This window comes from Anomaloglossus baeobatrachus, chromosome 10 (genome assembly GCF_048569485.1).
Source record: "Anomaloglossus baeobatrachus isolate aAnoBae1 chromosome 10, aAnoBae1.hap1, whole genome shotgun sequence".
NCBI classification, from domain to species: Eukaryota; Metazoa; Chordata; class Amphibia; order Anura; family Aromobatidae; genus Anomaloglossus; species Anomaloglossus baeobatrachus.
The window spans coordinates 198,676,084-198,686,527 of NC_134362.1; the positions used below are offsets into that span (position 1 = coordinate 198,676,084).

Below are 10,444 nucleotides of genomic sequence, written 5' to 3' on the forward strand. Positions count from 1 at the left end.
TTCCTATGTATAAATTGCCTCAATTACAGATCAGCAAAAACTGTACAGCAGCTCCCTCCCCCCTCTACCAGCAGGAAGTCTCAGCACATCAATGAGACTGGAATATAGAGAAATTCTGATCTGGGTCTACTTTGAATGTTGCAGAAGATAGTCTATTGTAGTTTCATCAGTGTTTCTCTACCTTCTGCAACAGTCTAAATAGACCCAGATCACAGTATCTTTGTAATCCAGGATTCTTGATAGAGCCCAGCTGCTCAGACCTGCTGGTGGAGGGGGGGAGAGAGCTGCTTCACAGTCCTTCTGTTAATGCAGTGATTATGCATAGAGAGAAACTGATTAAACTACAAGACTTCCTTCTGTAAGAAATCTAATTAGACCCAGATCAGAGTCTTTTTATGTTCCAGCTCTAGGTGCTTGTGACTTTCTGCTGGTAGAGGGGGGGAGAGAGCTCCTTCACAATCAATTACTGATCTGCAGTGGTTATAAAACAAACACTGGAGAAACTACAAGACTTTTATGTTCTGCAACAATCTGTAAAGACTCAGATGGGAGTCTCTATATTTCAGTCTAATTGATGGAGCTCAGCTGCTGAGACTTCCTGCTGGTAGAGGGGGGAGTGAGCTGCTTCACAGCCCAGCTGTTAAGGCCGTGATTTATACGTAGAGAGAAACTGATGAAACTACCAGACTCCGTTTTCTAAAAATCTAATTAGACCCAGATCAGAGTCTTTTTATGTTCCAGCTTCACGTGCTGTGACTTTCTGCTGGTGGGGGGTGGGGGGGGGGGGGGAGAGCTGCTTCAGAGCTCATCTGTCAAGGCTGTGATTTATACATAAAGAGAAACTGATGAAATTACAAGACTTGTTCTCTAAAAATCCAATTCAACCCAGATCAGAATCTTATATTCCAGCTTCATGTGCTGTGACTTTCTGCTGGTAGAGGGGGAGAGAGCTGCTTCACAATCAATCACTGATCTGCAGTGGTTATCAATCAGGAAACACTTGAGAAACTGCAAGACTTTTATGTTCTGCAACAATTGCTGTAGACTCAGATCAAAGTCTCTATATTTCAGTCTCATTGGTGGAGCTCAGCTGCTGAGACTTCCTGCTGGTAGAGGGGGGAGAGAGCCTGCTTCACAGCCCAGCTGTTAAGGCCATGATTTATATATATATATATATATATATATATATATATATATATATATATATATATATATATATATATATATATATATATATATATATATATATATATATATATATATATATATATATATATATATATATATATATATATATATATATATATGAGAGAGAAACTGATGAAACTACAAGACTCTGTTCTCTAAAAATCTAATTAGACCCAAATCAGAATCTTTTATAGTCCAGCTCAATGTGCTGTGACTTTTTGCTGGTAGAGGGGGAGAGAGCTGCTTCAAAGCCCATGTGTTAATGCAGTGATTTATACATGGAGAGAAACTGATGAAATTACAAGACTTTGTTCTGTAAAAATCTAATTAGACCCAGATCAGAATCTCTCTATATTCCAGCTCCATGTGCTGTGACTTTCTGCTGGTAGAGGGGGGAGAGAGCAGCTTCACAATCCATCCCTGATCTGCAATGGTTAGAAAAGAGGAAACACTGGAGTAAAACTACAAGACTTTTATGTTCTGCAACAATCGCTGTAGACTCAGATCTAAGTCTCTATATTCCAGTCTCATTGATGGAGCTCAGCTGCTGAGACTTCCTGCTGGTAGAGGGGGGAGAGAGCTGCTTCAAAGCTCATCTGTTAGGGCTGTAATTTATACATAGTGATAAACTGATTAAACTACAAGACTTCATTCTGTAAAAATGTAATTAGACCCAAATCAGAATCTCTTTATATTTCTGCTTCATGTGCTGTGACTTCCTGCTGGTAGAGGGGAAGAGAGCGGTGTCACAGCTCATCTTTTAAGGCCATGATTATACATAGAGAGAAACTGATGAAATTACAAGACTTTTTTTCTGTAAAAATCCATTTCAATCGCTATCAGAATCTTTTCTATTCCAGCTCAATGTGCTGTGACTTTCTGCTGGTAGAGGGGGGAGAGAGCTGCTTCACAGCTCATCTGTTAATGCAGTGATTTATACATAGAGAGAAACTGATGAAATTACAAGACTTGTTCTCTAAAAATCAATTAGACCCGGATCAGAATCTTTCCTATTCCAGCTCAATGTGCTGAGACTTCCTGCTGGTAGAGGGGGGAGAGAGCTGCTTCACAGCTCATCTGTTAGGGCTGTGATTTATACATAGAGATAAACTGATTTAAACTACAAGACTCCATTCTGTAAAAATCTAATTAGACCCAGATCAGAGTCTTTTTATATTCCGGCTCCATGTGCTGTGACTTTCAGCTGGTAGAGGGGGGAGAGAGCTGCTTCAGTCTCAACAATTATACATAGAGCAATACTGTCAAAACTACAAGAAAACACGAGTTTTGTGCTTTAGAGGAGGGGGGTGGTACTGTGCGGATTTTTTTATTTTCCCGGCTTTTAATTACCTTCTCGGGGTCGTGTCATTGCCTGGTTTTGCAGCGCGCTCTCCACACCGGCGACTGATAACGATCAGTTCCTATTAGGTCCGGTTTGCCATGTTGCCACCTCCGGTGGTCATTAGCTCTGTGGTCAGGCTGGGTAATTGCCCCCCGCGCTCCTCCTTTTTGGAAGGTTTGTTACTTAATGGGCAGCCGTGTATTCTGCTGCCATTGATTAGCCGCCGTCCTGAGGAAGGATCGACTCCGTGATAAAAGGAGAGTTCTGTAAGGACACTGCTCATTATACGCTATGAGTACCCACAACCGCAACATAATGAGAAAAAGCCGAGAGAAGAGACGAGGAAAGGCCTGGACCCCAATAAATGCCCCCTATAAGTTCAGATAGAGATGTCATAATGGCATGGCGGCTTTCTGTACTGGTCATTATGAGTTCTGCTCTGGGGGGGCACTTAAAGGGGTTGTTCAGAATAAGAAATAACAAAGCTCACATGGTTCTGCAGCCGTCTAATGTCTTTAATCACCAAGTCTCTGCATTTTCATCTTTTATATAGATCCTGAACACGGCCCGGAAGCATTTTGGGGCAGGCGGGAACCAGAGAATCCGCTTCACGTTACCGCCCCTGGTGTTTGCAGCGTATCAGCTCGCTTTTCGATACAAAGAAAATGCCAAAGTAGTAAGTCATTTCTCCCTTAAAACGAAGCCATCACTGATTGCCACCCAGCTTTCCCAAGTAGGGATAGGACGATGTAATAACGTTTTTGTAATCGCTTCTTTGTCTGTTCTCGCCCCGTGCAGGACGATAAGTGGGATAAAAAGTGTCAGAAGATCTTCTCCTTCGCTCACCAGACCATCAGCGCATTAATTAAAGCAGAATTGGCCGAGTTGCCCCTCAGACTGTTCCTACAAGGGGCTCTGGCAGCCGGAGAAATTGGATTTGAGAACCACGAGACGGTGGCCTATGAATTCATGTCTCAGGTAATCGCCTGCGCCTGTCATATAGTTTCTTTTCTTCTCCTTGCTGTCACTCCGCTGATGACCTCGCTGTCTCGCTTCTCAATTATGGGAGCACGACCATGAAAATTACTCCTCCGCACAACAATGACTTCTCCGTGCAGAGGCCAAGTGCGGCCCTTTAACCCTTCATAGCCCAGGACATGTCGCGGTTTTCTACTCTTGCTGGTTAAACCGCTGTATTCTGTCTTCCACAGTTTTAATAGTATTAATATACATGTTTTTTGTTTTTCTTCTTCCTCTTTCTTTCTTTCTTTCCTTCTTTCTTGATCCTTCCTTCCTTCTTTCTTGATCCTTCCTTCCTTCTTTCTTTCTTGATACTTCCTTCCTTCTTTCTTTCTTGATACTTCCTTCCTTCTTTCTTGATCCTTCCTTCTTTCTTGCTCGCTCCTTCCTTCTTTTCTTTTCCTTTCTTGCTTGCTCGCTCGCTCCTTCCTTCCTTCCTTCCTTCCTTCCTTCCTTCTTTCTTGCTCGCTCGCTCGCTCCTTCCTTCTTTCTTTCTTTCTTTCTTTCTTTCCTTCTTGCTCGCTCCTTCCTTCTTTCTTTCTTTCTTTCTTTCTTTCTTTCTTTCTTTCTTTCCTTCTTGCTCCTTCCTTCCTTCTTTCTCGCTCCTTCCTTCCTTCCTTCTTTCTCGCTCCTTCCTTCCTTCCTTCTTTCTCGCTCCTTCCTTCCTTCCTTCTTTCTCGCTCCTTCCTTCCTTCCTTCCTTCTTTCTCGCTCCTTCCTTCCTTCCTTCCTTCCTTCCTTCTTTCTCGCTCCTTCCTTCTTTCTCGCTCCTTCCTTCCTTCCTTCCTTCTTTCTCGCTCCTTCCTTCCTTCCTTCCTTCTTTCTCGCTCCTTCCTTCCTTCCTTCTTTCTCGCTCCTTCCTTCCTTCCTTCCTTCTTTCTCGCTCCTTCCTTCCTTCCTTCCTTCTTTCTCGCTCCTTCCTTCCTTCCTTCCTTCTCGCTCCTTCCTTCCTTCCTTCCTTCTCGCTCCTTCCTTCCTTCCTTCTTTCTCGCTCCTTCCTTCCTTCCTTCCTTCTTTCTCGCTCCTTCCTTCCTTCTTTCTCGCTCCTTCCTTCCTTCCTTCTTTCTCGCTCCTTCCTTCCTTCCTTCTTTCTCGCTCCTTCCTTCCTTCCTTCTTTCTACTTCCTTCCTTCCTTCCTTCTTTCTCGCTACTTCCTTCCTTCCTTCCTTCTTTCTCGCTCCTTCCTTCCTTCCTTCCTTCTTTCTCGCTCCTTCCTTCCTTCCTTCCTTCTTTCTCGCTCCTTCCTTCCTTCCTTCCTTCTTTCTCGCTCCTTCCTTCCCTCCTTCCTTCTTTCTCGCTCCTTCCTTCCCTCCTTCCTTCTTTCTCGCTCCTTCTTTCTCCCTTCTTTCTTGCTCCTTCCTCCCTTCCTTCCTTCCTCCCTTCCTTCCTTCCTTCCTCCCTTCCTTCCTTCCTCCCTTCCTTCCTTCCTCCCTTCCTCCCTTCCTTCCTTCCTCCCTTCCTTCCTTCTTTCTCGCTCCTTCCTTCCTTCTTTCTCGCTCCTTCCTTCTTGCTCCTTCCTTTCTCCTTCCTTCCTTCTTTCTTGCTCTTTCCTTTCTCCTTCCTCCTAAAACTTTGGCCTCTGCTTGCTGTCAATGACTGGAAATCTACTTTCTTGCCTGCTGTAGCTGTTCTCCCATCCGCCCATCCTAATCAGTCTAGTTCTGCTCTCACAGCTGAGGGTTTGGCACAGTGTATTAGCGTAGCAGCACGTGAGTGAGAAGCTGATGGCTCTTGACTACGATACGTTGTAGCATACCCGTCCGCTGTGTGAGTAGCACGGGGTCAGGTTTTCAGCCTCTGAATGTAGAGATCAGTGTTTCCGCTGAACCCCCCTCCCTGCTAATATCTGTTTGTCTGATGATTCCTGGAGTCCTTTTACTGTAATAGAAGTAAGCTCTAATCAATGTGAGCAGGTAGTGCTGCAGTGTAAAGCATGGGGGGCTGGGTCAGAACAGCAGCCTATGGGCAGACACCGCTATGTTAGCTTTGATCTTTGTTTTATGCTATATACTGTATATACGTATGATGGATTGTGCTCTGTGATTGGTCTACAGGCATTTTCGCTGTATGAAGACGAGATCAGCGACTCGAAGGCTCAGCTGGCGGCCATCACTCTCATCATCGGTACCTTTGAGAAGATGAAATGTTTCAGCGAAGAAAACCACGAGCCCCTGAGGACGCAGAGCGCGCTGGCCGCATCCAAGCTCCTGAAGAAGCCGGACCAGTGCCGGGCCGTCAGCACCTCCGCTCACCTCTTCTGGTCCGGGCGCAACACGGATAAGAACGGGGAAGAGGTGAGGACTGGTCTTTAAATGTTGTTTTTTTTTTTTTTTAATTTTTATTTTTGTAAAGGAAATCCAGCATATCTGATTCACAGCAGCACAGAGTATTTGAGGGAAGGAATTAAGGTTTGTTTTTTTTTTGGGGAGACTTTTCAGATACAGGTTCGTTATTGGGTATGTCCAGTGTCAGGGTCTTGTCTTTATCCCTGCTCAGGAGTTGAGCCCGCATAGTTACTGGCCTGGCTCCACTTTTCTGTGATCCGGAGAGTCCTATTATAAGCTTTTCTTTGTTACATTTATATTTTTGTTCATCGTATGTATCACTTTTTTTTTTCTTTTTTTTTTTCCTCCAGTTTTTCATGAGATAAACTCCAAAGACTTTTTTCTATGTATTGCACAGGTGTGCCTTAGGATGGCTGGCATGATTATTGCACAGGTGCACCTTAGGCTAGCCCGCATGATTATTGCACAGATGCACACTAATTATGCTGGCCAGCCTAAGGCACACCTGTGCGATAATCATGCGGGCCAGCCTAAGGCGCACCTGTGCAATATTCATGTTGCCCAGCCTAAGGCACACCTGTGCAATAATCATGCCGCCCAGCCTAAGGCACACCTGTGCAATAATCATGCCGCCCAGCCTAAGGCACACCTGTGCAATATTAATGTTGCCCAGCCTAAGGCACACCTGTGCAATAATCATCATGCTGCCCAGCCTAAGGCACACCTGTGCAATAATCTTGCTGGCCAGCCTAAGTCGCACCTGTGCAATAATCATGCTAGACAGCTCGAGGCACTCCTGTGCAATACTCATGCTGTTATCAACATTTTGGTAAGGGGTTAAATTATCTTGACTCATTTCCGCAATGTTCACACATCGTCTGTAGTGTCCTTGACAGAAGAAATTCACTTTGTACAACTTGTGACAGTAACCTCTGTTCTCTGCTGTTCCAGCGGCCGCTGATTATGCTCCATAACATATTTCTGCAGAAAAGGTGGAGATGTCTGTGATTGACAGCAGCATCTAATGGTCCCACAGCGATCGGTGCTGGGATTGTGAAGGGGTTAATGAGCCTTTGAATCGCACCCCCATGTACAGGCGTCTGGGCTCCGATCAGACCGTCCTCCACCGCGGGGACCATTTCTGAGAGATGACGAGCCGTGCTTTGTATTCCCATCATCATGGCTGCGCAGTCCTTGAGCCGTGTTCTGCAGTCATGAGTCAGTCGTCCTCCGCGCCTCGTACTGAGGATAATGGAGACGTGAGTCAAGGACTCGTGTACGCCGGGGTCAATTGTTTCTTTCTCTCCGTTTAGCAGGAGTCACCGCTCGTCCTCCGTCCTCCGCCCGGCGTCTCCAGACTCTATCCTTTCCTGATTCACCTCCTGTTTTCTGTGCTTGTCTGTCGTGGCCCCCACATTCCTGCACTGCCCGGTCTCTGCACCCCGCGCTGACATCTTATATAAACCTTCTCATCGTCATCATCCTCTTACTGCAACTCGTTACTAATCAGTGTTCCCTCTGCAATCGGCTCTGAATGCGGAATTATGGCGGAGATTTCCATCTACCTGCGGTGGTTGCCAATCTGGTATGGAGTTCAGGATAAAGATTGCACTCCCCAGCAAAGATCTCCACAACGAGGCACCGACCTGTCCGTCCTCCCCATGGCACGCGTGCGTTCTCTCCACAGCGCCATCCCCTGTCCTCCATAGCGCAGTCCCCCGTCCTCTTCACGGCACTGTCCCCTCTGTCCTCTATGGTGCCGTCCTCTCTATGGCGCCGGCCACCCCCTCTCCGGTCCTCTCAGCCGCTGGCCCCCCGCCCGTCCTCTCTACGCCGCTGGCCCCCCGCCCGTCCTCTCTACGCCGCCGGCCCCCCGCCCGTCCTCTCTACGCCGCCGGCCCCCCCCAGCCCGTCAAAATGTTTGTACAGTTTTTGGAACACTGGTTCTGCATACAAAGGTCATTGCCCGAAACGACGTCCAAAGACCATAAATCCGGTGAAATGCAGCTTCATGTAGTTCAAATGAAACGTTTGTTCTAAACTCTTTGTTTTTGTAAAGCCCCTCCGGCAAGGAAAGGTGGAAGCAATCTGCGCGCTCCCTCTCAATTACCGCGAGTCTTCACTTTTGTCTTTCAGATTCACAGCGGCAAACGGGTTATGGAGTGTCTGAAGAAGGCTCTGAAGATCGCTAATCAGTGCATGGACCCTTCCCTACAAGTGCAGCTCTTCATCGAAATCCTCAACAGATACATCTACTTCTACGAGAAGGAAAATGATGCGGTACGCGAGCGCCTCTCATCACGCCGCCCTTTCTTCTCTCCCGCACCCCTTCATTATCCGCCAGCAAGTTTTCAGGAGGTTTTTTTTTTTGAAGAGTCGCGATCAAATGCCGCTGATTAGTTGGGTTGTAGAATACAGATGCGAAGCGTCGTCAGATCTGGGAAGAAATCCTCTAATTATCCTCCTCTGCGATAAAGCGCCGGCGTCCGTCTTATTTCATGTTTTATGGATCAGGATTGAGGTGACGTCCCCGTCATTGATGACTGTATCGGGGAAGTGGGGGGTAATAGGGGGCTCGGCACCTTATACTCTTCTGCCGCAGGTTCGGGGATCCGTGGTCCCCGCCGCCGGCGTGATAATTGCGCGCTGCTTGTATGCTAATTACTCTGACATTTCCGCAGTAAACACGTTCCTTCTTCTGAGGACGCAGCTTGTTTTCTTGGAAAATCTTAAGAGCTGCCAATTGTGCTGTTGTGTTGATATTCGGCTATAAATACAGAGGTTCATCCGCGGTCTGCGCGCGTCAGCGACCATGTGCATCGGATCCTAAACCTGCGCCATTGTCTGTTTTTCAGGTCACCGTTCAGGTATTGAACCAACTGATCCAGAAGATCCGGGAAGACCTCCCCAACCTGGAGGCCAGCGAGGAGACGGAGCAGATCAACAAGCACTTCCACAACACCCTGGAACATTTACGTCTCCGAAAGGAGTCCCCGGAAGCCGAAGGTCCCGTATATGAAGGTCTCGTTCTGTGAGGCGAAACCAGTCGTCCTTCACCATGACTTCATCTTCTTTTCCGCTACGACAATTTTTTTTATTTTTTTTTGTTAACTTTTTGATTTTCGTTCCCCCCCATTCAGTGATAGATTGTGCCTTTTTAGAAATGCCAAGTATTAAAAACAATCAATTTCCAAATCCTTTCTGAAGGAGACCACGACGGTGCGGCAAGCGCTGTGGCGTTTTTATGCAGTCAGCCAAATTTATTTTTTTTTTTCGCCTTTTTGGAAACAGTTTGTCAGGAATTAAATTAGGAACCATTGGAGTAAAATGATTGCCCACCTAGTGATATGGGCTCTACCTCCAAATCCGCTCCATAGCTGTGGTTACGTTATCCTGTAGCCGCCACTAGAGGGAGCTCACTTCAGACTTGTGCAGACACTGAGGAATGGTGCGAAATGCCTAAATCCCTGCGAAATGTTTCACACGTTGCGAAATGTTTCACACGCTGTGGAATGTTGTGGAATGTTTCACATGCTGCGGAATGTTTCGGAATGTTTCACACGCTGCGGAATGTTGCGGAATGTTTCACACGCTGCGGAATGTTTCACACGCTGCGGAATGTTGCGGAATGTTTCACACGCTGCGGAATGTTGCGGAATGTTTCACACGCTGCGGAATGTTGCGGAATGTTTCACACGCTGCGGAATGTTGCGGAATGTTTCACACGCTGCGGAATGTTGCGGAATGTTTCACACGCTGCGGAATGTTGCGGAATGTTTCACACGCGGAATGTGGCGGAATGTTTCACACGCTGCGGAATGTGGCAGAATGTTTCACACGCTGCGGAATGTGGCGGAATGTTTCACACGCTGCGGAATGTTGCGGAATGTTTCTCACGCTGCGGAATGTTTCTCACGCTGCGGAATGTTTCTCACGCTGCGGAATGTTTCTCACGCTGCGGAATGTTTCTCACGCTGCGGAATGTTTCTCACGCTGCGGAATGTTTCTCACGCTGCGGAATGTTTCTCACGCTGCGGAATGTTTCTCACGCTGCGGAATGTTTCTCACGCTGCGGAATGTTTCTCACGCTGCGGAATGTTTCTCACGCTGCGGAATGTTTCTCACGCTGCGGAATGTTTCTCACGCTGCGGAATGTTTCTCACGCTGCGGAATGTTTCTCACGCTGCGGAATGTTTCTCACGCTGCGGAATGTTTCTCACGCTGCGGAATGTTTCTCACGCTGCGGAATGTTTCTCACGCTGCGGAATGTTTCTCACGCTGCGGAATGTTTCTCACGCTGCGGAATGTTTCTCACGCTGCGGAATGTTTCTCACGCTGCGGAATGTTTCTCACGCTGCGGAATGTTTCTCACGCTGCGGAATGTTTCTCACGCTGCGGAATGTTTCTCACGCTGCGGAATGTTTCTCACGCTGCGGAATGTTTCTCACGCTGCGGAATGTTTCTCACGCTGCGGAATGTTTCACACGCTGCGGAATGTTTCACACGCTGCGGAATGTTGCGGAATGTTGCGGAATGTTTCACGCGCTGCGGAATGTTTCACGCGCTGCGGAATGTTTCACGCGCTGCGGAATGTTTCACGCGCTGCGGAA

At 47.1% G+C, this 10,444-nt stretch overlaps 1 protein-coding gene across 1 annotated transcript in view; it reads left to right on the forward strand.

Annotated features, from left to right (window-relative positions):
- Positions 1 to 9,782, forward strand: part of VPS35 (VPS35 retromer complex component) — a 41,830-nt gene extending 32,048 nt beyond the window's left edge. Inside the window, exons 13-17 of the mRNA XM_075326132.1 lie at positions 3,084 to 3,206; positions 3,329 to 3,508; positions 5,604 to 5,843; positions 7,971 to 8,114; positions 8,690 to 9,782. Of these exons, the coding sequence (XP_075182247.1) occupies positions 3,084 to 3,206; positions 3,329 to 3,508; positions 5,604 to 5,843; positions 7,971 to 8,114; positions 8,690 to 8,869 (867 nt within the window). The 3' untranslated portion in view covers positions 8,870 to 9,782. The remainder of the gene's footprint in view (positions 1 to 3,083; positions 3,207 to 3,328; positions 3,509 to 5,603; positions 5,844 to 7,970; positions 8,115 to 8,689) is intronic.
- The last annotated feature ends 662 nt before the right edge of the window (positions 9,783 to 10,444 follow it).